At 44.1% G+C, this 26,939-nt stretch overlaps 1 protein-coding gene across 1 annotated transcript; it reads left to right on the top strand.

The window, feature by feature from the left end:
• Positions 1 to 11,046: 11,046 nt before the first annotated feature.
• LOC106566321 (potassium voltage-gated channel subfamily A member 2-like) lies at positions 11,047 to 25,630 on the top strand. Its single transcript, XM_014134231.1, has 4 exons — positions 11,047 to 11,216; positions 24,102 to 24,345; positions 24,497 to 25,497; positions 25,579 to 25,630. The coding sequence occupies exons 1-4, from the start codon at positions 11,047 to 11,049 to the stop codon at positions 25,628 to 25,630; spliced, it is 1,467 nt and encodes a 488-aa protein (XP_013989706.1).
• Positions 25,631 to 26,939: the final 1,309 nt, after the last annotated feature.

Genomic DNA, 26,939 nt, shown 5'->3' on the forward strand with positions numbered 1-26,939 from the left:
GTAGTCCACAATCATCTCATTTGTCTTGGTCACGTTGAGGTTGAAGTTGTTGTCCTTGCACCACACGGTCAGGTCTCTGACCTCCTCCCTATAGGCTGTCTCATCGTTGTCGGTGATCAGGCCTACCACTGTTGTCATCTGCAAACTTAATGATAGCGTTGGAGTTGTGCCTGGCCATGCAGTCATGAGTGAACAGGGAGTACAGGAGGGGACTCCTGTATGCACCCCTGAGGGGCCCCTGTGTTGAGGATCAGCGTGGCGGATGTGTTGTTACCTAACCATACCACCTGGGGGCGGCCCGTCAGGAAGTCCAGGATCCAGTTGCAGAGGGAGGTGTTTAGTCCCAGGGTTCTTAGCTTAGTGATGCACAATGGTGTTGAACGCTGAGCTGTAGTCAATCAATAGCATTCTCACATAGGTCTTCCTTTTGACCAGGTGGGAAAGGGCAGTGTGGAGTGCAATAGAGATTGTATCATCTGTGGATCTGTTGGTGCGGTATGCAAATTGGAGTGGGTCTAGGGTTTCTGGGATAATGGTGTTGCTGTGAGCCATGACCAGCCTTTCAAAGCATTTCATGGCTACTGACGTGAGTGCTACAGGGCGGTAATCATTTAGGCAGGTCACCTTAGTGTTCTTGGGCACAGGGACTATGGTGGTCTGCTTGAAACATGTTGGTATTACAGACTCAGACAAGGAGAGGTTGAAAATGTCAGAGAAGACACTTGCCAATTGATCAGCGTGTACTCGGAGTACACGTCCTGGTAATCTGTCTGGCCCTGTGGCCTTGTGGATGTTGACCTGTTTAAAGGTCTTACTCATATCGGCTGCGGAAAGCGTGATCACACAGTCGTCCGGAACAGCTGGTGCTCTCATGCATGTTTCAGTGTTACTTGCCTCGAAGCGAGCATAGAAGTTATTTAGCTCATCTGGTAGGCTCGTGTCACTGGGCAGCTCTCGGCTGTGCTTCCCTTTGTAGTCTGTAATAGTTTGCAAGCCCTGCCACTTCCAATGAGCGTCCGAGCCGGTGCAGTACGATAGTATGTGTATTAATTGTGATACCAGTGTTTATTTAAGCTGTTAATTTCATGGTAATGTCATGCTGGTGTGTGTGTCAGCCTGTGATTCATAACTGTTGAAGATAATTCCAGCCTATTTGTCTCTGGTTTAATATTTCATTCAGACCTCTTCTATAATGCATACCTAGTTCCGCTCGGCTGATACAGTCCTTTACCAGATCAAATATTACCAATCTGCTCCGCATTATGTAAAAATAGACACAGCCTGTGTCCCAAATCGCACCCTATTCCCTATATAGTGCACTACTTTTGACCATGCACCCTATTTCCTATATAGTGCTCTGCTTTTATCCAGAGACCCATGCACCCTATTCCCTATATAGTGCACTACGTTTGACCAGGACCCTATGAACAATGTCCACATGGCTCTGGTCAGATGTTGTGCAGTATATAGGGAAGAGAGAGACATTTGGGACACAGCCATCAACAACCTACATCTCTCCACCATTTAGAGAACCATCTCAGAGCTTGAATTTCATCCCTTGGTCAAATTAGAGACTGATATATGTGTGAGATCGACATTAAGGGATACAGATATCATCATGGCTGGCTGGGAGAAAGAGATTGTGTATGGCCCGCATCCCAAATGGCACCCTATTCCCTAAATAGTGCACTACTTTAGACTAGAGTCCTATGTCAAAAGTAGGGCTTAGAGAACCATATTAGTGTACCATAGAGATTTATGGAATGGATGGAGCTCTCGGCAGCCAATCAGATTATCCTGGTAGTCTAACTGGCCTATAGAAGAGTTCATTCAGTATGACTGGGGATACTATTGATCGTATGAAAGAACTCATAACCATCAATCAATCAAATGTATTTTATAAAGCCATTTTTACATCAGCCGATGTCACAAAGTGCTATACAGAAACCTTGCCTAAAAACCCCAAACAGCAAGCAATGCAGATGTAGAAGCGAGGTGGCTAGGAAAAACTCCCTAGAAAGGCTGGAACCTAGGAAGAAACCTAGAGAGGAACCAGGCTATGAGGAGTGGCCATTATAACAGTGCATGGCCAAGATGTTCAAATGTACATAGACGACCAGCAGGGTCAAATAATAATGATCACAGTGGTTGTAGAGGTCAGCAGGTCAGCACCTCAGGAGAAAAGGTCAGTTGGCTTTTCATAGCCGATCATTCAGAGGTTCAAGACAGCAGGTGCGGGAGACACTGTGGCCGACAATACCCCCGGACAGGGCCAATCAGGCAGGATATAACCCAATCCACTTTGCCAAAGCACAGCCCCCACACCACTAGAGTGATATTTAGGGCTAGGCGTTCCGCTAGCGAGAAACTTCCGGTGAAACTGGAGGGCACACAATTCAAATAAATAATCATAACAATTATGGATATTAAACATTTCGGTGGATACAAGTGTCTTATGTCAGTTGAAAGCTTAAACTCTTGTTAATCTAACTGAACTGTCCGATTTACAGTAGCCATTACAACGATAGCATGCCATGCGATTGTTTTGAGGACGGCACCCCAGATCAAAATATTTTTCCACCGGCACAGGTTTCATAAATTCACAAATAGCGATTAACCTTTTGGGCTCACCCTAGGATGGGGGGCGCCACAGCGCATTTTGAAAAAAAATTGTGCCCATTTTCAACGGCCTACTAATCAAACTCAGAAGCTAGGATATGCATATAATTAATACCTGTGGATAGAAAACACCCTAAAGTTTCTAAAACTGTTTGAATGGTGTCTGTGAGTATAACAGAACTCATATGGCAGTCAAAACCCCGAGACCGATTGAAACAGGAAGTGGAATTCTGAATTGTGGACTCAACTTCACATCTTTCCCTATTAATCACACTGTGAGCTATCGTTCATTGAGCACTTTCTATTGCTTCCACTAGATGTCCCCAGTCTTTAAAGTGTTTTGAGCCTTCTACTGTCGAAACTGAATGAATGAGACGCTGTGGAAATTGGTCACAGGGGGAGGGCCATCACCATTATGACGCCGGCGGCCCTGTCTACCCCCTCCTTTCGAAACGTTTTGAAACACAATACAATCGTCCCCATCGAATCTTATTGGCTCTCTTGTTGAAACAGGCCCTGAAGATTTATGTTATACAACGTTTGACATGTTTGAACGAACCTAAATGGGGGAAAAATTTTATTTTTCGAAACCGCTGTCCCGCGCCCGACGGAGCATTTGGATATAGCCTTCAGACGCGCTAACAACAGCAAGCTAATGGAACATAAAGGATGGACTTTTTCGACCGAAAATACATTTGTTGTGGACTTGGGATTCCTGGAAGTGCTTTCTGATGAAGACAACTAAAGGTAAGGGATTATTGACAATAGTATACAAGATTAGATGTGATATGCGATTGTTCCAAGATGGCGCCGAGCTGGAATTACTAGCTAATTTTCTGAGTATCGCATCCCCTTTTATCGCAAAGTGTGATTACCCAGTAAAGTAATTTTTAAATCTGGTATGACAGGTGCTTTCAAGAGATATTCATCTATAAATCTTAGAATGACAATATTACATTTTAAAAATGATTTTGAATAGTAATTCAGTAAATTGTAGCACTGTTTCCCGGGATGCATTTGAGGGAAAATAGTTAGTCAACGTCAGACGCCGATGTAAAATGCTGTTTTTATGTATAAATATGAACTTTATTGAACAAAAGAATGCATGCATTGTGTAACATGATGTCCTAGGTGTGTCATCTGATGAAGTTTGTAAAAGGTTAGTGCTGCATTTAGCTGTTTTATGGTTATTTGTGATGCATGTGGTTGGTCGGAAAATGGCTATGTTGCTACTTTTACCATGTACTCCTCTAACATAATCTAATGTTTTGCTTTTCCTGTAAAACCTTTTTGAAATCGGACGACGTGGGTCGATTCAGGAGAGGTGTATCTATAAAACGATATGAGACAGTCCTATATTTGAAAAAAAAAAAAAATCGTTATGCTAATGTCGCTAGGAGTTTTTCGCTGGATGTTGATCCCGCTTACGGGACGAGACGCTCAAGAGTTAAATATTCACTTCCTTTTTGAAAATCTTCCTCTGATTTGTCATCCAAAGGGTCCCAGCTATAACATGTAGTGTCGTTTTGTTAGATAAAATCCTTCTTTATATCCTAAGAAGTCTGTTTAGTTGGCGCCATCAATTTGAGTAATCCACCTGTTCAACATGCAGAGAAAGGAATCCCAAAATCTATCGCTAAACTTTGTTAAAACAAGTCAAAATATGTTTCTATTGACTCCTCAGATAACCTAAAATGTAATCAAACTATAATATTTCATATGGAAAGAAGTATGTTCAATAGGAAACTGATATTTGCATGTGCGCTTGTCTTCATCGCGCGCCCAAACACGAATTTCTAAGACTGTGTCCCTGTACTAAAACAGTTCTTTCTCATTCATTTTGGAAGTTACAAGCCTGAAACCTTGAACATAGTGTTGACACCCTGTGGAAGCCATAGGAATTGTATAGGGGAATTCAGAATGCCCCTATACTTTCCATTGTAAGGGCATGGGTTCTCAAAAAAAAAATTCTGGTTGGTTTTTATTTGGATTTTCTCCTACCATATCTATTGTGTTATAGTCTCCTACATTATTTTAACATTTCTACAAACTTCAAAGTGTTTTCTTTCCAATGATACCAATTATATGCACATTCTGACTTCAGGGCCTGAGCAACGGGCAGTTTACTTTGGGCACGTCAGTCAGGCGGAAATTGAGAAAAAAGTACCCAAGTCCTAAGAAGATATCTTCAAACCACCAACTTACTACCTGAGTATAGCCCACGAAGATCTCTCCCACGGCACAAACCAGAGAGGGTGACTCAACCCACTCAAGTGACGCACTAGTAAACCAGTGGCTCAGCCCCTGTAATAGGGTTAGAGGCTGAGAATCCCAGGGGAGAGAGGGGAACCGGCCAGGCAGAGACAGCAAGGGCAGTTCATCGCTCAAGTGCCTTTCTGTTCACCTTCACACCCCTGGGCCACACTACACTCAATCATAGGACCTACTGAAGAGATGAGTCTTCAATAAAGACTTAAAGGTCGAGACCGAGTCTGCGTCTCTCGCATGGATAGGCAAATCATTCCATAAAAATGGAGCTCTATAGGAGAAAGCCCTGCCTCCAGCTGTTCGCTTAGAATATCTAGGGACAATTAGGAGGCCTGCATCTTGTGACGGTAGTGTACATGTAGGTATATATGGCAGGACCAAATTGGAAAGATGGGTAGGAGCAAGCCCATGTAATGCTTTGTAGGTTAGCAGTAAAACCTTTAAATCAGCCCTTTCCTTAACTTCTTGGGGCTATGTGGGACGCTAGCGTGCCACCCGTGGTGCACCCTATCAACAACAGGTGCATTTCAAGAGCGGCAAATTTGAAACCAAATAAATGTCAAAATTCAAATTTTTCAAACATACAACTATCTTACACCCTTTGAAAGATAAACATCTCCTTAATCTAACCACGTTGTCCGATTTCAAAAAGGTTTTACGGCGAAAGCATAAAGTTAGATTATGTTAGGAGAGTACATTGACAATAGCTGTGTGTAATGTTTTGTCAATTCAAAGACAGGGTCACCAAAACCATAAAACCAGCTAAAATGATGCACTAACCTTTTACAATCTCCATCAGATGACACTCCTAGGACATTATGTTAGACAATGCATGCATTTTTAGTTCTATCAAGTTCATATTTATATCCAAAAACAGCGTTTTACTATGGCATTGATGTTGAGGAAATCGTTTCCCTCCAATAACCGGCAGTCAAGTCAGCACCACAAATTAAATAATTAAAATTAGAAAACATTGGTAAAATATTATATTGTCATTTAAAGAATTATAGATTTACATCTCTTGAACGCAATCAACTTGCCAGATTTAAAAATAACCTTACTGGGAAATCACACTTTGCAATAATCTGAGCACTGCGCCCAGAAAAATATGCTTTGCTATACAGACAAACGGCCATGTTGGAGAGATCTAAAATCGAAAATACTATGTAAATAATCCATTACCTTTGATTCTCTTCATCAGATGTCACTTCCCGGGATCCCAGGTCCATAACGAATGTAGTTTTGTTCAAAAAAGCTCATCATTTATATCCAAAAAGATCCGTGTTGTTAGCACATGATCTAAGCCAGCCGGACTTCTCATCATGAACGAGGGGAAAAAATATATTTACGTTCGTTCAAACATGTCAAACGTTGTATAGCATAAATCATTAGGGCCTTTTTAACCAGAACATGAATAATATTCAAGGTGGACGAATGCATTCTCTTTTAAAACGTTTTGGAACGAGGGTACCCAACATGACCTCGCGCCAGAGTCTAATCGGCCATCACCGTTCCAAGGCTCTTGTTCGGTCAGATCTCATAGTAGAAGATTCAAAACACTTTGTAAAGGCTGGTGACATCTAGTGGAAGCAATAGGAAGTGCCAAAACATTAATCAGCCCCTGTGTGTTTCAATGGCATAGGCTTAAACGTAATTCAACACATCAGGTATCCACTTCCTGTCAGAAAATGTCTCAGGGTTTTGCCTGCCAAATGAGTTCTGTTATACTCACAGACACCATTCAAACAGTTTTAGAAACTTTAGGGTGTTTTCTATCCATATATAATAAGTATATGCATATTCTAGTTACTGGGTAGGATTAGTAACCAGATTAAATCGGGTACGTTTTTTTATCCAGCCGTGAAAATACTGCCCCCTAGCCCCAACAGGTTAACAGGAAGCGAGTGTAGAGAGGCTAGCACTGGAGTAATATGATCACATTTTTTGGTTATAGTCAAGATTCTAGCAGCCGTGTTTATCACTAACTGAAGTTTATTTAGTGCTTTATCTGGGTAGCAGGAGAGTAGAGCATTGCAGTAGTCTAATCTAGAAGTGACAAAAGCATGGAATTTTTGGACAGAAAGTCTCTAATTTTTGCAATGTTATATAGATGTAAACAAGGTGTCCTTGAAACAGTCTTGATATGTTCTTCAAAAGAGAGATCAGGGTCCAGAGTAACGCCAAGGTCCTATTTGAGACGACTGTACAACCATCAAGATTAATTGTCAGATCCAACAGAAGATCTCTTTGTTTCTTGGGACCTAGAACTAGCATCTCTGTTTTGTCCGAGTTTAAAAGTAAAAAAATTGCCTTCTTTATGTCTGAAACACAGGCTTCCAGGGAGAGCAATTTTGGGGCGTCACCATGTTTCATCGACATGTACAGCTGTGTATCGTCCGCATAGCAGTCAAAGTTAACATTATGTTTCCGAATGACATGTAAAATATATAATGAAAACATTAGTGGTCCTAAAACGGAACCTTGAACACTGAAACTTACAGTTGATTTGTCAGAGGACAAACCATTCACAGAGACAAACGGATATCTTCCCGACAGATGAGATCTAAACCAGGCCAGAACTTGTCCCTGTAGACCAATTTGGGTTTCCAATCTCTCCAAAAGAATGTGGTGATCGATGGTATCAAAAGCAGCACTAAGCTCTAGGAGCACGAGGACAGATGCAGAGACTTGGTCTGACACCATTAAAAGGTAATTTACCACCTTCACAAGTGCAGTCTCAGTGCTATGATGGGGTCTAAAACCAGACTGAAGTGTTTCGTATACATTGTTTGTCTTTAGGAAGGCAGTGAGTTGCTATGCAACAGCTTTTTCAAAAACTTTTGAGAGGAATGGGAGATTCGATATAAGCCGATAGTTTTTAAACTTTTCTGGGTCAAGGTTGGGCTTTTTCAAAAGAGGCTTTATTACTGCCACTTTTAGTGAGTTTAGTACACATAGGGAGCCGTTTATTATGTTCAACATAGGAGGGCCAAGCACAGGAAGCAGCTCTTTCAGTAGTTTAGTTGGAATAGGGTCCAGTATACAGCTGGAAGGTTTAGAGGCCATGACAATTTTCATTAATCTGTCAAGAGATATAGTATTAAAAACCCTAACCCTTGATCCTAGGTCCTGGCAGTGTTGTGCAGACTCGGGACAACTGAGCTTTGGAGGAATACGCAGATTTAAAGAGGAGTCTGTAATTTGCTTTCTAATGATCATGATCTTTTCGTCAAAGAAGTTCATGAATTTATTACTGCTGAAGTGAAAGCCATCCTCTCTTGGGGAATGTTGCTTTTTTTGCTTTGCAACAGTATCAAAAATACATTTTGGAAATGTTGGATTGTTCTTATTCTCCTCAATTGATTTGGAAAAATAGGATGATCGTGCAGCAGTGAGGGCTCTTCGATATTGCACGGTACTGTGTTTCCAAGCTAGTCGGAAGACTTCCAGTTTGGTGTAGCGCCATTTCCGTGCCAATTTTCTGGAAGCTTGCTTCAGGGCTCGGGTATTTTCTGTATACTAGGGAGCTAGTTTCTTATGACAAAGGTTTTTAGGAGTGTGACTGCATCTAGGGTATTATGCAAGGTTACATTTAGTTCCTCAGTTAGGTGGTTAACAGATTTTTGTAATATGACATCCTTGGGTAGGTGGAGGGAGTCTGGAAGGGCATCTAGGAATCTTTGGGTTGTCTGAGAATTTATAGCACGGCTTTTGATGGAGCTTGGTTTCGGTCTGAGCAGAATATTTGTTGCGATTGCAAATGTAATAAAATGCTGGTTCGATTGTCTAGGATTATGAGGAAAAACATTCATTGTTTTCATTGTGCCACCTGGTAAACAGTGTATGATCGCTGGGTGACTCTTTTTAAGTCCAATGCTGCGGGTAATGGAGTCGCCAATGACTAGGGTTTTCAATTTGTCAGAGCTAATGGTGGGAGGCTTTGGCGTCTCAGACCCCGTAACGGGTGGAGGAGAGAACAGAGAAGACTTGACCCCTGACAGCGACCCATTGCTTAATGGGGAGAACTGGCTGAAAGTTTCTGTTGGCTGAATGAGCGACACCGGTTGAGCATTCCTACAGCATTTCCTTCCAGAAGCCATTAGAAAATCATCCGGCTGCAGGGACTCTGCAAGGGGATTTATACTACTATCTGTACTTATTGGTGGCACAGACGCTGTTTCATCCTTTCATACATTTAAACCCTTGCCTAACTATTGCGTCTGAAGCTGGGCTTGCAGCACGGCTATTCTCACAATAAGGCAATCATTCTCCTGTATATTACGAGTACCACGACTGCAATTAGAAGGCATAGTGTTAACCTCTATGGGCTAGGTGGGACGCTTGTCCCACCTACTCAACAGCCAGTTGAATCCTGTGGCGCGTTATTCAAATACCTTAGATATGCTGTTACTTCAATTTTTCAAAAATATCACTTTTACACCATTTTAAAGATAAGACTCTCGTTAATCTAACCACACTGTCCGATTTCAAAAAGGCTTTACAACGAAAGCAAAACATTAGATTATGTCAGCAGAGTACCCAGCCAGAAATAATCAGACACCCATTTTTCAAGCTAGCATATAATGTCACATAAACCCAAACCACAGGTAAATGTAGCACTAACCTTTGATCTTCATCAGATGACAACCCTAGGACATTATGTTATACAATACATGCATGTTTTGTTCAATCAAGTTCATATTTATATCAAAAACAGCTTTTTACATTAGCATGTGACTAGCATTCCCACCCAACACTGCTGGTGAATTTACTAAATTACTCACGATAAACGTTCACAAAAAACAATTATTTTAAGAATTATAGATACAGAACTCCTCTATGCACTCGATATGTCCGATTTTAAAATAGCTTTCGGTGAAAGCACATTTTGCAATATTCTCAGTAGATAGCCCGGCATCACAGGGCTAGCTATTTAGACACCCAGCAAGTTTAGCACTCATCAAAGTCAGATTTACTATAAGAAAAATGTTATTACCTTTGTTGTCTTCGTCAGAATGCACTCCCAGGACTTCTACTTCAATAACAAATGTTGGTTTGGTCCAAAATAATCCATCGTTATATCCAAATAGCGGCGTTTTGTTTGTGCGTTCTAGACACTATCCTAAAGGGTAAATAAGGGTGGCGAGCATGGCGCAATTCGTGACAAAAACATTATAAATATTCCATTACCGTACTTCGAAGCATGTCAACCGCTGTTTAAAATCAACTTTTATGCCATTTTTCTCATAAAAAAGCAATAATATTCCGACCGGGAATCTGCTTTTAGGTAAACAGACAAAGGAAAAGAAAGCATTCGGTCGAAGCGGGCACACGCCTAAGCCCATAGTACTCTGAGTGGCCACTTGCCAAAAGCGATAAAGTGTTTCAGCCAGAGCCTGCCTCTTCAAACCACAAACACACATATCTTCAAACCACAAACTTACTACCCTGAGACAAGGCCGAGTATAGGCCATGAAGATCTCCCCAATGGCACGTACGCAAGGAGGGGCGCCAACCCGGAAAGGAAGATCACGTCAGTGAAGCACCCCTCCTAGGGACGGCATGGAAGAGCACTAGTAAGCCAGTGACTCATCCCCCGTAATAGGGTCAGAGGCAGAGAATTCCAGTGGAGAGAGGGGAACCGGCCAGGCAGAGACATCAAGGGCGGTTCATCACTCCAGTGCCTTTTCGTTCACCTTCGCACCCCTGGGCCACACTACACTCAATCTTATGACCTACTGAAGCGATGAGTCTTCAATAAAGACTTAAATGTCGAGACTGAGTCAGTAATCGGCTAATAGACAAGATTGCACCGCTGCTATAACATTATTCATTATATAGATTATTGTGTTTGAAATGAATGTGAAACAAGCTGATTAATGTGTTTCTGTTTTGTCCTCTCCAGATCCCTACCGGCCAGCCTGTTCTGTCCTCTCCAGATCACGACTGGCCAGCCTGTTCTGTCCTCTCCAGATCCCTACCGGCCAGCTTGTTCTGTCCTCTCCAGATCACGACTGGCCAACCTGTTCTGTCTTCTCCAGGTCACGACTGGCCAGCCTGTGTGTTCCTCTGCCCCCCCCCTCCCCATCCTTCCGCTACTGTGCCCCCCCCTCCCCGCTGCCCATCTGAACGCTGCAGGCCCCGCCTTACTCCTCTACCATGACGGTTGCTACAGGTGACCCAGGGGATGACATGTATGAACCAGAACCGGGCCACGGGTGCTGCGAGCGTGTAGTCGTCAACATCTCCGGGCTGCGCTTTGAGATGCAGCTGAAAACCCTCTCCCAGTTCCCTGAGACCCTGCTGGGGGACCCCAAGAAGAGGATGAGGTAACTTTAACCTCTATGGGCTAGGTGGGACGCTTGCGATAAACGTTCACAAAAAACATAACAATTATTTAAAGAATTATAGATACAGAACTCCTCTATGCACTCGATATGTCCGATTTTTAAAATAGCTTTTCGGTGAAAGCACATTTTGCAATATTCTCAGTAGATAGCCCGGCATCACAGGGCTAGCTATTTAGACACCCAGCAAGTTTAGCCTTCACCAAACTCCGATTTACTATTAGAAAAGTTTGATTACCTTTGGTGTTCTTCGTCAGAATGCACTCCCAGGACTGCTACTTCAATAACAAATGTTGGTTTGGTCCCAAATAATCCATTGTTATATCCAAACAGCGGCGTTTTGTTCGTGCGTTCAAGACACTATCCGAAAGGGTAAATAAGGATGGCGAGCATGGTGCATTTCGTGACAAAAAAATTCTAAATATTCCATTACCGTACTTCGAAGCATGTCAACCGCTGTTTAAAATCTATTTTAATGCCATTTTTCTCGTAAAAAAGCGATAATATTCCGACCGGGAAAGCCTGTATACATACAAAGCGTGAGTCTCAGAGAGCGTGAGTCTCAGAGTACTCTGACCAGCCACTATCCAAACGCGATAATGTGTTTCAGCCAGAGGCTGCCTCGATATCATTCAGCTTTTTCCCGGGTTCTGAGAGCCTATGGGAGCCGTAGGAAATGTCACGTTACGGCAAAGATCCTCAGTCTTCAATAAAAAGAGCCAAGATGAACAACAACTTGTCAGAGAGGGCGCTTCCTGTTTGGAATCTTCTCAGGTTTTTGCCTGCCATATGAGTTCTGTTATACTCACAGACACCATTCAAACAGTTTTAGAAACTTTAGGATGTTTTCTATCCAAAGCCAATAATTATATGCATATTCTAGTTACTGGGCAGGAGTAGTAACCAGATTAAATCGGGTACGTTTTTTATCCGGCCGTGTCAATACTGCCCCCTAGCCCTAACAGGTTAACACTTATATAGGTTATTATCCTATATTGATGACAACCCTAACTCTTACCCCAACAAGAGGATAAGGTAACTATACCACTTATATAGGTTATTATTAGGACTGTCAAACGATAAAAAAAATGGTATCCAGTTGATTGCAGGATTTGCTGTGATTAATCGCAAATTCTGAATTTGCTAAAGTTGAGCTGTAATTTAAGATGTTTTATAGAAAAAGGATTGCACAAATATTGACGTCTTGATTTTGTCCAAAGTAAGAAATGGTTATCAAAAACAGGTAAATTGATGAGTCACACTTTCTTTAGCCTGAGGCCTGATAGACAGAGGTTAAGACCAGATGCAGAGACAGGAGGCAGACAGTACAAGTCTCAAAGTTTATTATAGTTCAAGGGGCAAAAGGTAAATCAAGACAGGCAGAGGGTTATAATCCAAATCAGAGTCATGCAGGTACAGGACGGCAGGCAGGATCAGAGTCAGGACAGGCAGAAACGTCAGAACTGGGAAGAAAAACAAAAACTAGAGTTCAGAACAACATGGAAACAGGAGAAAAATTGCTGTGAGACAGAAGTGTAATTCTAGATGCATGGGAAGTGGGATACGATATACGGAGAGTGCGGGGAAACAGAAGGCGAACAGCAGAAGGGCTAAGGACCTTAGATGGGGAAAGGTCTGATAAAACGGAGGGAAAGCTGGCGGGACTCCACCCACAGGGCACAGGGGCAGGGGTCACCTAGAGGTGGTCTTGAGAGGTCCGGGCTCTCTTCCAGGTACGCCGATAGCGACGGATGAACATCTGGGCAGAAGGAATGCTGACCTCCTCTTGCTCCGAGAAAAGCGGCGGCTGATATCCCAGGGATTCAAAAGGTGAGAGACCCGTAGCAGAACAGGGAAGGGTGTTGCAGGCATATTCCATCCACACGAGTTGCTGGCTCCAGGGGGTGGGATTGGTGGCAACGAAGCAGCGAAGAGTCGTCTCCAGGGCCTGATTGGCTCGCTCCAACTGGCCGTTAGACTGGGGATGAAAACCAGAGGACAGACTGGCCGACGACCCAATGAGGGTGCAGAACTCCTTCCAGAACCGGGTCGAGAACTGAGGACCACGATTGGAGACCATGCCTACCGGCAGTCCATGGATCTAGAAGATGTGCTGCACCATGAGCTGGGCCATCTCCTTAGCTGAGGGAAACTTAGGAAGGGGAATAAAATGGATGGTTTTGGAAAACCTGTCCACCACTGTGAGGATGGTGGTGTTGTCATCTGATGGAGGGAGACCAGTGAAGAAGTCCAGGGATATGAGACCAGTGGCGGTGAGGGACAGGGAGTGTTTGAAGGAGACCAGCCAGAGCTTGCCGCAGAGTCTTGTTCTGCGCACACACTGTACAGGCTGCAACAAATGCAGAGACGTCAGGAACCATGGTGAGCCACCAAAAACATTGTCGAACGAAAGCCAAGATCCAACTGGAGCCAGGATGACAGGTGTGTCTCGAGGAATGTGCCCATTCACAGGCAGAGTCCGGGACAAACATCTGGTTAGCCGGCCCATCTCGCCTGCCTGGAGTTGAGGTGCTTGGTGTTGCGGAGATATTCCAGGTTCTTATGGTCCTTCCACACCAAGAATGGCTGTTCCACCCCTTCTAACCAGTGCCTCCACTCCTCCAACGCCATCTTGACAGCAAGTAATTCTTCATTTCCCACGTCATAATTCCTCTCAGCGGGCTTAAGACGATGGGTAAGGAAGGAACAGGGATGCAGCTTCTGGTCTTGGGCAGAACGCTGGGACAGGACAAGCCCCACTCCGATGTCCGAGGCGTCGACGTCCACCACGAACTGACGGGACGGGTCCAGATGGATTAAGCTGTAGTGAATCGCTGCTTGAAGTCCGAGAACGCCCAGTCAGCTGTTGGAGACCATATGAACGGAACCTTGGGAGAGGTGAGTGCTGAGAGCGGGGAAGCAAGGGTGCTGTAACCCCGGACGAAACAACGGTAGAAATTAGCAAACCCCAGGAAACATTGCAGCTGCACTCTGGATGTGGGTTGAGGCCAATCCACCACCACTCTCACCTTGTCAGGGTTCATCTGAATATTCCCTGCAGAGATGACTTATCCTAGGAAGGAGTTGGTAAGGCAATAAAACTCACATTTCTCCACCTTCACGAAAAGCTGGGTCTCCAGGAGATGGTGGACATGGAGGATGTGCTCTTGACCAGGAATAAATGAGGACAATATCAAGGTAGACAAACAGAAATCAGCTCAACATGTCTGGGAGCACATCATTGACCAGGGCCTGGAACACTGCGGGAACGTTGGTCAGTCCAAACGGCATCACCGTTAGCCGTGTTAAAGGCGGTCTTCCACTCATCTCCTTCCAGATTGTAGGCGTTCCGAAAGTCCCACTTGGAGAAGATGATTGCGTCATGGAGAGGCTGGAAAACATGAGATGAGTGGTAGCGGGTAACGGTTTCTAATCGTAATGTCATTGAGACCCCGGTAGTCGATACACGGACGCAGGGTCTTGTCCTTCTTCTCCACAAAGAAGGACAAAGAATGGAAAGGGGTTGAGTGGCGACTCCCAGCTCCGCAACAAGGGTAGTAAAGCTCTCGTCAGCTCCAGAGTTCAATGAGCACCCGGATGGATTTGGACTGGCCTTCCCACCCTGGGTAGCATAGAGGGGGTTACGAGTAGTAAGGGATTGAAAACTCCCCGTATGTCTCACCAGTGTACTCGTACCTACAGTGTACTCGTACCTACTGATGAGCCTGGTCTTTTTAATGGCCAGGTTGTTAACCTGTTAGGGCTAGGGGGCAGCATTGACACGGCTGGATAAAAAAATACCCGATTTAATCTGGTTACCACTCCTACCCAGTAACTAGAATATGCATATACTTATTACATATGGATAGAAAACACCCTAAATTTTCTAAAACTGTTTGAATGGTGTCTGTGAGTATAACAGAACTCAAATGGCAGGTCAAAACCTGAGAGATTCCTTTACAGGAAGTGGCCTGTCTGACCATTTGTTGAACTTCTTTTCCATCTCTATCATTTACTAAGGATCTCTGCTCTAACGTGACACTTCCCACGTCGTCCATAGGCGCTCAGAGCCCGGGAAAAAAACAGAATGTCGTCATTCCAGCCCCAGGCTGAAACACATTATCGCCTTTCTCAAGTGGCCGATCAAGAGACACTGGCTTATGCGCGTGACCCCGACCGCCCCCGCCTTTGGGATTTTTTCCTCTGTTTGCCGAAAAGGAGATTCCCTGTCGGAATATTATCGCTTTTCTACGAGAAAAATGTCGTAAAAATTGATTTTAAACAGCGGTTGACATGCTTCGAAAGTACGGTAATGGAATACTTAGAATTTTATTGTCACGAATTGCGCCATGCGCGTGACACTTCTTTACTATTTCGGATAGTGTCTGGAACGCATCGAACAAAACGCCGCTATTCGGATATAACGATGGATTATTTTGGACCAAACCAACATTTGTTATTGAAGTAGCAGTCCTGGGTGTGTATTCTGACGAAGACAACAAAAGGTAATGAAACTTTTATAATAGTAAATATGATTATGGTGAGTGCTAAACTTGCCGGGTGTCTAAATAGCGAGCCCGTGATGCCTGGGCTATGTACTTAGAATATTGCAAAATGTGCTTTCACCAAAAAGCTATTTTAAAATCGGACATATCGAGTGCATAGAGGAGGTCTGTATCTATAATTCTTAAAATAATTGTTATGCTTTTTGTGAACGTTTATCGTGAGTAATTTAGTAAAATGTTAGCGAATTCCCCAGAAGTTTGCGGGGGGTATGCTAGTTCTGAACGTCACATGCTAATGTAAAAAGCTGGTTTTTGATATAAATATGAACTTGATTGAACAAAACATGCATGTATTGTATAACATGTCTCTGTTGTCATCTATGCATAGTAACCATAATTAACTCTACCTACATGTACATACTACCTCAACAAACCGGTGCCCCTGCACACTGACTCTGTACCAGCATCCACCTGTATATATTGTTATTTTTTTTCTGCTCTTCTTTAAATACTTGTTACTTTTATCTCTTATTCTTATTAATTTTTGAAACTGCACTGTCGGTTAGGGGCATTTCACTGTATTCGGCGTGACTAATATAATTTGATTTGATTTATACTGTACTCAAAACACATGAGGAGCAAATCATATAGGACATCAATTAATGTAGGATAATTTTTATAACTCATTAGGCAGTTCATCAATGCCAAACGCTTTCCCATTTTTTTTTGCAGCTACAATCACCTTCTTAACTTCTGCCACTGACAGCTCCTCATTTAAATACCGGTCTGATGGACCCAGAACATTATTGGTTTACAGCCATAACAATACAGCCATAACAATACAGCCATAACAATTTACGTAAAATTACTTAATACTTAGATGTTGACTTATATCAATTACAAGCAATATAAAACCGCTATTAGGTTTTGATGATAAAGCGTGATTTTTGTAAACAAATCCATTATAATCAAGACATGAGTGGAATAAATCATGTTTATCATGAACAAATATAAATGAAACAAGGTTTTTATCACTATTGATGTTTATCGCTTTGAACTGAACAAATTGGAAGGACACGTTTTACATACAGTATTTATGGAAATGATAGATAAGCCCCATTGAACACAAATTAACCTCTTTGGGGTGTGGGACGCTACCGTCCCACCTGGCCAACATCCAGTGAAATTGCAGAGCGCCAAATTCAAAAACAGAAATACTCATTATAAAAATTCATAAAACATACAAGTGTTATACATCGGTTTAAAGATTAACTTCTTGTTAATCCAACCACGGTGTCAGATTTCAAAAATACTTTACGTCAAACAAACCATGCGATTATCTGAGAACAGCACCCAGCAGACAAATCATTACAAACAGTAACCAGCCAAGTAGAGGAGTAACAAAAGTCAGAAATAGCGATAAAATGCATCACTTACCTTTGATCTTCATATGGTTGCACTCCCAAGACTCCATGTTACACAATAAATGTTTGTTTTGTTCGATAAAGTCCCTCTTCATATACAAAAATCTCAGTTTTGTTGGTGCGTTTTGTTCAGTAATTCATTGGAACAAGTCGCGGTCACAACAGACAGACGAAAAATCTAAAAAGTACCATAAAAGTTCATAGAAACATGTCAAACGATGTTTATAATCATTCCTCAGGTTGTTTTTGTCATAAATAATCGATCATATTTCAACCAGACAATAGCTTCGTCAATAGAAAAGGAAAAACAAGAAAGGCGCGACCCCGGTCATACGCAGGACTCATGTCTGGAAATTTCCACTGTCCTCTCATTGCAAATGGTGTTCCTCCCTCATTTTTCAGAGTAAAAGCCTGAAACAATGCCTAAACACTGGCCACATGTAGTGGAAGCCATAAGGATCATGAACTGGGTCATAAGTCTTTGTATGGTGGATAGGCCTTCAATGGAAAACAGCAATTTCAAAATAATAGCACTTCCTGGATGGATTTTCCTCAGGTTTTCGCCTGCCATATCAGTTCTGTTATACTCACAGACATTATTATGTTTTGGAAACTTTAGAGTTTTCTATCCAAATGTACCAATTATGTCCATATCCTAGCTTCTGGGCCTGAGTAGCAGACAGTTTACTTTGGGCACGCTTTTCATCCAAAATTCTGAATGCTGCCCCCTACCCTAGTGAAGTTAAGGCCGGTCTACACACCACGTGGAAAAGAGTTTTACTGCAAATGTATTTCTTGCACTTGATGCATGTGTACTGTGTGTTCTGTGTCTACTTACCCTTCTTGGGTCCATACACATCACAGCGCTTCTTCTTGTTGCTACCGGCTGCAATCTAGAATGATGAAAACACTTAGTTCAGGAATTTTACTAACATCTCACTCACTCGCATATATACACTACTCAAAAAAATAAAGGTTACACTTAAACAACACAATGTAACTCCAAGTCAATCACACTTCTGTGAAATCAAACTGTCCACTTAGGAAGCAACACTGATTGACAATACATTTCACATGCTGTTGTGCAAATGGAATAAACAACAGGTGGAAATGATAGGCAATTAGCAAGACACCCCCAATAAAGGAGTGGTTCTGCAGGTGGTGACCACGGACCACTTCTCAGTTCCTATGCTTCCTGGCTGACGTTTTGGTCACTTTTGAATGCTGGCGGTGCTTTCACTCTAGTGGTAACATGAGACGGAGTCTACAACCCACACAAGTGGCTCAGGTAGTGCAGCTCATCCAGGATGGCACATCAATGCGAGCTGTGGCAAGAAGGTTTGCTGTGTCTGTCAGCGTAGTGTCCAGAGCATGGAGGCGCTACCAGGAGACAGGCCAGTACATCAGGAGACGTGGAGGAGGCCGTAGGAGGGCAACAACCCAGCAGCAGGACCGCTACCTCCGCCTTTGTGCAAGGAGGAGCAGGAGGAGCACTGCCAGAGCCCTGCAAAATGACCTCCAGCAGGCCACAAATGTGCATGTGTCTGCTCAAACGGTCAGAAACAGACTCCATGAGGGTGGTATGAGGGCCCGACGTCCACAGGTGGGGGTTGTGCTTACAGCCCAACACCATGCAGGACGTTTGGCATTTGCCAGAGAACACCAAGATTGGCAAATTCGCCACTGGCACCCTGTGCTCTTCACAGATGAAAGCAGGTTCACACTGAGCACGTGACAGACGTGACAGAGTCTGGAGACACCGTGGAGAACGTTCTGCTGCCTGCAACATCCTCCAGCATGACCGGTTTGGCGGTGGGTCAGTCATGGTGTGGGGTGGCATTTCTTTGGGGGGCCGCACAGACTTCCATGTGCTCGCCAGAGGTAGCCTGACTGCCATTAGGTACCGAGATGAGATCCCCAGACCCCTTGTGAGACCATATGGTGGTGCGGTTGGCCCTGGGTTCCTCCTAATGCAAGACAATGCTAGACCTCATGTGGCTGGAGTGTGTCAGCAGTTCCTGCAAGAGGAATGCATTGATGCTATGGACTGGCCCGCCCGTTCCCCAGACCTGAATCCAATTGAGCACATCTGGGACATCATGTCTCGCTCCATCCACCAACGCCACGTTGCACCACAGACTGTCCAGGAGTTGGCGGATGCTTTAGTCCAGGTCTGGGAGGAGATCCCTCAGGAGACCATCGGCCACCTCATCAGGAGCATGCCCAGGCGTTGTAGGGAGGTCATACAGGCACGTGGAGGCCACACACACTTCTGAGCCTCATTTTGACTTGTTTTAAAGACATTACATCAAAGTTGGATCAGCCTGTAGTGTGAATTTCCACTTTAATTTTGAGTGTGACTCCAAATCCAGACCTCCATGGGTTGATAAATTGGATTTCCATTGATTATTTTTGTGTGATTTTGTTGTCAGCACATTCAACTATGTAAAGAAAAAAGTATTTAATAAGATTATTTCATTCATTCCGAGCTAGGATGTGTTATCTTAGTGTTCCCTTTATTTTTTTGAGCAGTGTAGTTACAGCAGGCCAAGGTAGGAGAGTTAGACACACACACACGCAATAACATCATTCACATGTACTTCCTGTATTGGGGTTGTTGGTTCTGTGGGTCGGGGATGATGGGGCACCAGCATCCTCCTCCTGAATCCTCCTCACCATGGCTGCAGAAGCTGGGGTCATTGGAATATGTTGCCTCCTCTGGATTTGAGGTCATACCAAAGACCCGTCTCCTCTGATCTAATATGGGTTCCACTCCATCCAGATGACAAACGCGTTGTACGCCAAGATTATTATTATTATTTTTTTTTTTTATTTAACCAGGCAAGTCAGTTAAGAACAAATTCTTATTTTCAATAACGGCCTAGGAACAGTGGGTTAACTGCCTTGTTCAGGGGCAGAACGACAGATTTGTACCTTGTCAGCTCGGGGCTTCGATCTTGCAACCTTTCGGTTACTAGTCCAATGCTTTGAGATGGCCAAGATGTTGAAGAATATCACAAGATGCCAGTGTAGGGTTCTTCTTTTGCAGCTGTAGCCAGTCACCAGCTTGTCTAAATTGTCCACCCCTCCTTTTGTGGCATTGTAATCCATTATGATTTCTGTTTTTTGATGTTCCTGGCTACAGATTCTCCCATCCCTATGCAGCGTACTCATGAGTACCATATTTAGCCTTTCTTTGACACGTAGGACACTAGGGACGTGTCGGACGTGAACACAAACTTAGAGGAATTGATAGGCCTGTTCCGTGTATTCAACAGCTGAGGTGGGAGCGCTGGCTTGTTTTTTCGTACTGTTCCTACCATCGTCAGCTTCCTCTTGAGGAGCTCCTGTCCCAGCTTGTTCAAAGTAAAATAGTTATTGCACGTGATGTTGTGGCCACAGAGTCTTTGTGACACGTCCAGGACAGCTGGTCTGCGCATGCTCTGAGGACGCGGCTAGGGATGCCGTCTGGGCCAGCAGCCTTGCGAGGGTTAACACGTTTAAATGTCTTACTCACGTCAGCCATGAAGAAGGAGTGGGGGGGGGGGGGGGGGGGGCGCAGTCCTTGTTAGCGGGCCACGACGGTGGCACTATATTATCCTCAAAGCAGGCAAAGAAGGTGTTTAGTTTGTCTGGAAGCAAGACGTCGGTGTCCATGGCAGGTTTAATTTTTGTAGTCCGTGATTTCCTGTAGACCCTGCCACATACGTCTCGTGTCTGAGCCATTGAATTGTGACTCCATTTTGTCCCTATACCGACATTTCACTTGCTTGATTGCTTTGCGGAGGGAATAACTACACTGTTTATATTCAGTCATATTCCCAGTCATCTTTCCATGTTTAAATGCGGTGGTTCGCACTTTCAGTTTTGCGCGAATGCTGCCATCCATCCATGGTTTCTGGTTAGGGAAGGTTTTAATAGTCACAGTGGGTACAACATCTCCAATGTACTTCCTTATAAACTCACTCACCGAGTCAGCGTATAGGTTGATGTTGTTCTCTGAGGCTGACCGGAACATATTCCTGTCCTCATGATCAAAACAATCTTGAAGCGTGGCTTCCGATTGGTCTGACCAGCGTTGAATGGTTCTCGTCACTGGTACATCCTGTTTGAGTTTCTGCCTATAAGACGGTAGGAGCAAGATTGTGTCATGCTTGGATTTTCTGAAGGGAGGATGGGGTAGGGCTTTGTATGCATCGCGGAAGTTAGAGTAGCAGTGGTTGAGCTTATTGCCCATGCACGTAGCACAATCAATATGATGGTAGAATTTAGGTAGCCTTGCTATGTGCCTTTTACTGAGGAGTGGCTTCCATTTGGCCAGTCTACCATCAAGGCCTGATTGGTGGAGTGCTGCAGAGATGGTTGTCCTTCTGGAAGGTTCTCCTATCGCCACAGAGAAACTCTGGAGCTTTGTCAGAGTGACCATTGGGTTCTTGGTCACCTCTCTGACCAAGGCCCTTCTCCTCCGATTGCTCAGTTTGGCCAGTAAGAGTTCCAAACTTCCTCCATTTAAGAATGATGGAGGCCACTGTGTTCGTGGGGACCTTCAATGCAGTTTTTTGGTTTTTGGTACCCTTCCCCAAATCTGTGCTTTGACACAATCCTGTCTTGGAGCTCTACAATTCCTTTGACCTCATTTCTTGGTTTTTGCTCTGACATGCACAGTCAACTTTGGAACCTTATATAGACAGGTATGTACCTTCCCAAATCATGTCCAATCAATTGAATTTACCACAGGTGGACTCCAATCAAGTTGTAGAAATATCTCAAGGATGATCAATGGAAACAGGATGCACCTGAGCTCACTTTCGAGTCTCGAATCAAAGAGTCTGAATACTTATGTTAACCTGTTATGGCTAGGGGGCAGTATTTTCACGGCTGGATAAAAAACGTACCCGATTTTAATCTGGTTACTACTCCTGCCCAGTAACTAGAAGATGCATATAATTATTGGCTTTGGATAGAAAACACTCCAAAGTTTCTAAAACTGTTAGAATGGTGTCTGTGAGTATAACAGAACTCAAATGGCAGGTCAAAACCTGAGAGATTCCTTTACAGGAAGTGGCCTGTCTGACCATTTCTTGAACTTCTTTGCCATCTCTATCTTTTACTAAGGATCTCTGCTCTAACGTGACACTTCCTACGTCTTCCATGGGCGCTCAGAGCCCGGGAAAAAACAGAATGTCGTCATCCCAGCCCCAGGCTGAAACACATTATCGCCTTTCTCAAGTGGCCGATCAAGGGACTGTGGGCTTAGGCGCGTGCCCTGGCCGCCCCCGTCTTTGTGATTTTTCCTCTGTTTGCCGAAAAGGAGATTCCCGGTCGGAATATTATCGCTTTTTTACGAGATAAATTGCATAAAAATTGATTTTAAACAGCGGTTGACATGCTTCGAAGTACGGTAATGGAATATTTAGAATTTTTTTGTCACGAATTGCGCCATGCGCGTGACCCTTATTTACCATTTCGGATAGTGTCTGGGACGCACGAACAAAACGCCGCTATTCGGATATAACGATGGATTATTTTGGACCAAACCAACATTTGTTATTGAAGTAGCAGTCCTGGGAGTGCATTCTGACGAAGACAACAAAAGGTAATCAAACTTTTATAATAGTAAATCTGATATTGGTGAGTGCTAAACTTGCCGGGTGTCTAAATAGCTAGCCCGTGATGCCTGGGCCAATGACTTAGAATATTGCAAAATGTGCTTTCACCAAAAAGCTATTTTAAAATCGGACATATCGAGTGCATAGAGGAGTTCTGTATCTATAATTCTTAAAATAATTGTTATGCTTTTTGTGAACGTTTATCGTGAGTAATTTAGTAAATTGTTAGCAAATTCCCCGGAAGTTTGCGGGGGGTATGCTAGTTCTGAACGTCACATGCTAATGTAAAAAGCTGTTTTTTGATATAAATATGAACTTGATTGAACAAAACATGCATGTATTGTATAACATAATGTCCTAGGTGTGTCATCTGATGAAGATCATCAAAGGTTAGTGCTGCATTTAGCTGTCTTCTGGGTTTTTGTGACATTATATGCTAGCTTGAAAAATGGGTGTCTGATTATTTCTGGCTTGGTACTCTGCTGACATAATCTAATGTTTTGCTTTCGCTGTAAAGCCTTTTTGAAATCGGACAGTGTGGTTAGATAAAGGAGAGTCTTGTCTTTAAAATGCTGTGAAATAATCATATGTTTGAAAAATTGAAGTTTTTGTATTTTTGAGGAATTTGTAATTCGCGCCACGCCTATCATTGGATATTGGAGCAGGTGTTCCGCTAGCGGAACGTCTAGATGTAAGGTGTTTCTGTTTTTTATTTGTAAGAACTTTGCTATAATTTCTCATTATGGGGTATTGTGTGTAAATTGATGATTTTTATTTATTTAATCCATTTTAGAACAAGGTTGTATACTTTCTGAGTACTTTCCGAAAGTACAGTATGTTACGGGTATGTGAGACCAGGGAGATCTGTCCAGAGTTGTTTATTAGGAAATGGAACTGTACTAAGTAGCTAACTTTATGAACCAAACAACAATTTTGTCTGTCGTTGTTTGTTGCCACTACTGTTGCTGCCTAACCTTGCTGCATCGTCCTCTATTCATTTCAATGTGTTGACAGTTGGAGAAATTGTTTGAGGCGCACTGAAATTCAAAAAGTATGAAAGCCAATGCTCCAATATTTTAGAACACTTCTGTGTGTATTCATACACTTCTTGGACTATGAAAGATACTTATCTCCAAGAAGAGACGGAGGTAAGATGGGGACTTCAATACTTTACTGTTTATTGTCCTGTTAACACTAACCCCAAGAAGAGAATGAGATAAGATAGGGACTTCAATACTTTACTGTTACTTTAGTTTTTATAATGTCATCTGTTATTGTTCTGCATTTGTTGTTGTATCTACTACTTACAACGAATCTCTCTCTCTCCAGGTACTTTGATCCTCTGAGGAACGAGTATTTCTTTGACAGGAACCGGCCCAGTTTCGATGCCATTCTGTACTACTACCAGTCAGGAGGGAGACTGCGCAGGCCGGTTAATGTCACTCTAGACATCTTTTCAGAGGAGATCCGTTTCTACGAGCTGGGTGAGGACGCCATCGAGATCTTCAGAGAGGATGAGGGCTTCATTAAGGAAGAAGAGCGTCCTCTCCCGGAGAACGAGTTCCAGAGACAGGTATATTCTATTGTTTATGCATTATTTATTGGTGGCACATTATCTAGTTAATATAAACTCAATATAAATATTTTAATCTGTTATTAGCAAATGTATCAGAGAATGTTTTCTATCTGCTGTCAATTTGATAAGTGTGTGTGAACTTGAACAGGTGTGGCTGCTGTTTGAGTATCCTGAGAGTTCCGGCGCGGCCCGTATCATCGCCATCATCAGCGTCATGGTGATCCTGATCTCCATCGTGTCCTTCTGCCTGGAGACACTCCCTGTGTTCCGGAACGACCATGAAGACAACAATGTGTTCCAGCCCTTCAACAACTCCACTTTCTCCTACACCTCCTCTTACTTCACTGATCCCTTCTTCATCCTGGAGACGCTCTGCATCATCTGGTTCTCCTTTGAGTTTCTCGTCCGCTTCTTCGCTTGTCCTAGTAAAGCCGGGTTCTTCGGTAACATTATGAATATCATCGATATTGTGGCGATTATTCCATATTTCATCACGTTGGGCACAGAGCTGGCAGAGAAACCAGAGGACGGGCAGGCGGGGCAGCAGGCGATGTCCCTCGCCATCCTCAGGGTCATCCGTCTGGTCAGGGTGTTCAGAATCTTCAAGCTGTCCAGACACTCCAAGGGGCTCCAGATCCTGGGCCAGACCCTGAAGGCCAGCATGCGGGAGCTTGGCCTTCTCATATTCTTCCTCTTTATTGGAGTCATCCTCTTCTCCAGCGCTGTTTACTTCGCCGAGGCCGACGAGGCGGACTCCCAGTTCAGTAGCATCCCAGAAGCCTTCTGGTGGGCCGTGGTTTCTATGACCACTGTCGGCTACGGCGACATGGTGCCCACCACCATCGGCGGGAAAATCGTTGGATCGCTCTGCGCCATCGCCGGCGTGCTGACCATCGCCTTACCCGTCCCCGTCATCGTGTCCAACTTCAACTACTTCTACCACCGGGAGACGGAGGGCGAGGAGCAGGCGCAGTACCTGAACACACCCAGCGTTCCCAAGGCCGACTCAGCAGAGGACATGAAGAAGAGCAGCAGCAGCGGGAGTGGTTCCACCCTCAGTAAGTCAAACTACATGGGGATACAAGAAGCTGCACTGAACCACAGCACTGAAGACTTCAGAGAAGAAAGCCTGAAGACAGGCAACTGCACCCTGTTGGCTAATGCTAACACGCTAGGTAATGCTAACACCTTGGCTAATGCTAACACGCTAGGTAATGCTAACACTAACATGTTGGCTAACACAAACTATGTCAACATCACCAAGATAAGAACGGACGTATAGTTGGATTCAGACGGTATAACACCAACTTCCTGGGCTGTCGGGGTTGACGGGGAACTGGAAGGAAATAGTAGAGGAGAGTGAAGGACTAAGGAAAGACCCTTCCTTTCTCTGATGTCGTAAAAAGCTTGGAGCCCCTACTGGAGCTGTCCAGACTAGATCACTGAAACTCTGATAGAGGCCCTGCAAGGTGGACCTTAGCCCCCCCCCATTTTACCCCCCAAACTGACCAGCTCCTAACTCAACCCCCCCCCCTCCATCTCCCTCTGTTGGGAGGTGAATCTTCCCTGTGTTCAGTGTCTGCATGGCATTAGTCTGGTCTGTGTGACTGTCGCCTATATACACTGCTCGCTACAGTAGCCCATAAGTCGCTCTGGCTAAGAGCGTCTGCTAAATGACGTAAATGTAAATGTAAAATGTAGAAACTCTCAGACAGCATAGAGGGACCACTCTGCTCAAAACTGCCACAATCTTGTCAGTGGAGATCTAGGATCAGTTTTCCCTGAACGAGTCCTAGCCGTAACCAATAGGAGATATACTGCAAAACTGACCTTAGATCAGCGTCTCATCATCTTCTAATTACTTAGCTCTAACTGCCAGCCTATAGGAGCTTATTGACCACCCCGTTCCCCCTGAAACGCTCTCCCCACTCTGTACCCAGTGAAACTATCGCCCACTCTGTACCCCCTGAAACTACTACTGGGGTTTCTAACACTGGGGATACTACTACTGGGGTTACTTAATACTGCGGACCTGGCATCCTTTCACTCCCTCCTCTCTACATTTTCCTCTTATGTCTCTGCTGCTAAAGCCACTTTCTACCACTCTAAAATCCAAGCATCTGCCTCTAACCCTAGGAAGCTCTTTGCCACCTTCTCCTCCCTCCTGAATCCTCCTCCCCCTCCCCCTCCCCCCCTCCTCCCTCTCTGCGGATGACTTCGTCAACCATTTTGAAAAGAAGGTCGACGACATCCGATCCTCGTTTGCTAAGTCAAACGACACCGCTGGTCCTGCTCACACTGCCCTACCCTTTGCTTTGACCTCTTTCTCCCCTCTCTCTCCAGATGAAATCTCGCGTCTTGTGACGGCCGGCCGCCCAACAACCTGTCCGCTTGACCCTATCCCCTCCTCTCTTCTCCAGACCATTTCCGGAGACCTTCTCCCTTACCTCACCTCGCTCATCAACTCATCCTTGACCGCTGGCTACGTCCCTCCCGTCTTCAAGAGAGCGAGAGTTGCACCCCTTCTGAAAAAACCTACACTCGATCCCTCCGATGTCAACAACTACAGACCAGTATCCCTTCTTTCTTTT

This window comes from Salmo salar, chromosome ssa13 (genome assembly GCF_905237065.1).
Source record: "Salmo salar chromosome ssa13, Ssal_v3.1, whole genome shotgun sequence".
In the NCBI taxonomy this organism is placed as follows: domain Eukaryota; kingdom Metazoa; phylum Chordata; class Actinopteri; order Salmoniformes; family Salmonidae; genus Salmo; species Salmo salar.

Bases quoted from the DNA above. Each gene is read 5' to 3' on its own strand.
- LOC106566321 (XM_014134231.1), top strand. From the start codon at position 11,047: ATGACGGTTGCTACAGGTGACCCAGGGGATGACATGTATGAACCAGAA. The intron at 11,217-24,101 runs GTAACTTTAACC...CTCTCTCTCCAG, and splicing joins GACCCCAAGAAGAGGATGAG to GTACTTTGATCCTCTGAGGA. The intron at 24,346-24,496 runs GTATATTCTATT...GAACTTGAACAG, and splicing joins AGAACGAGTTCCAGAGACAG to GTGTGGCTGCTGTTTGAGTA.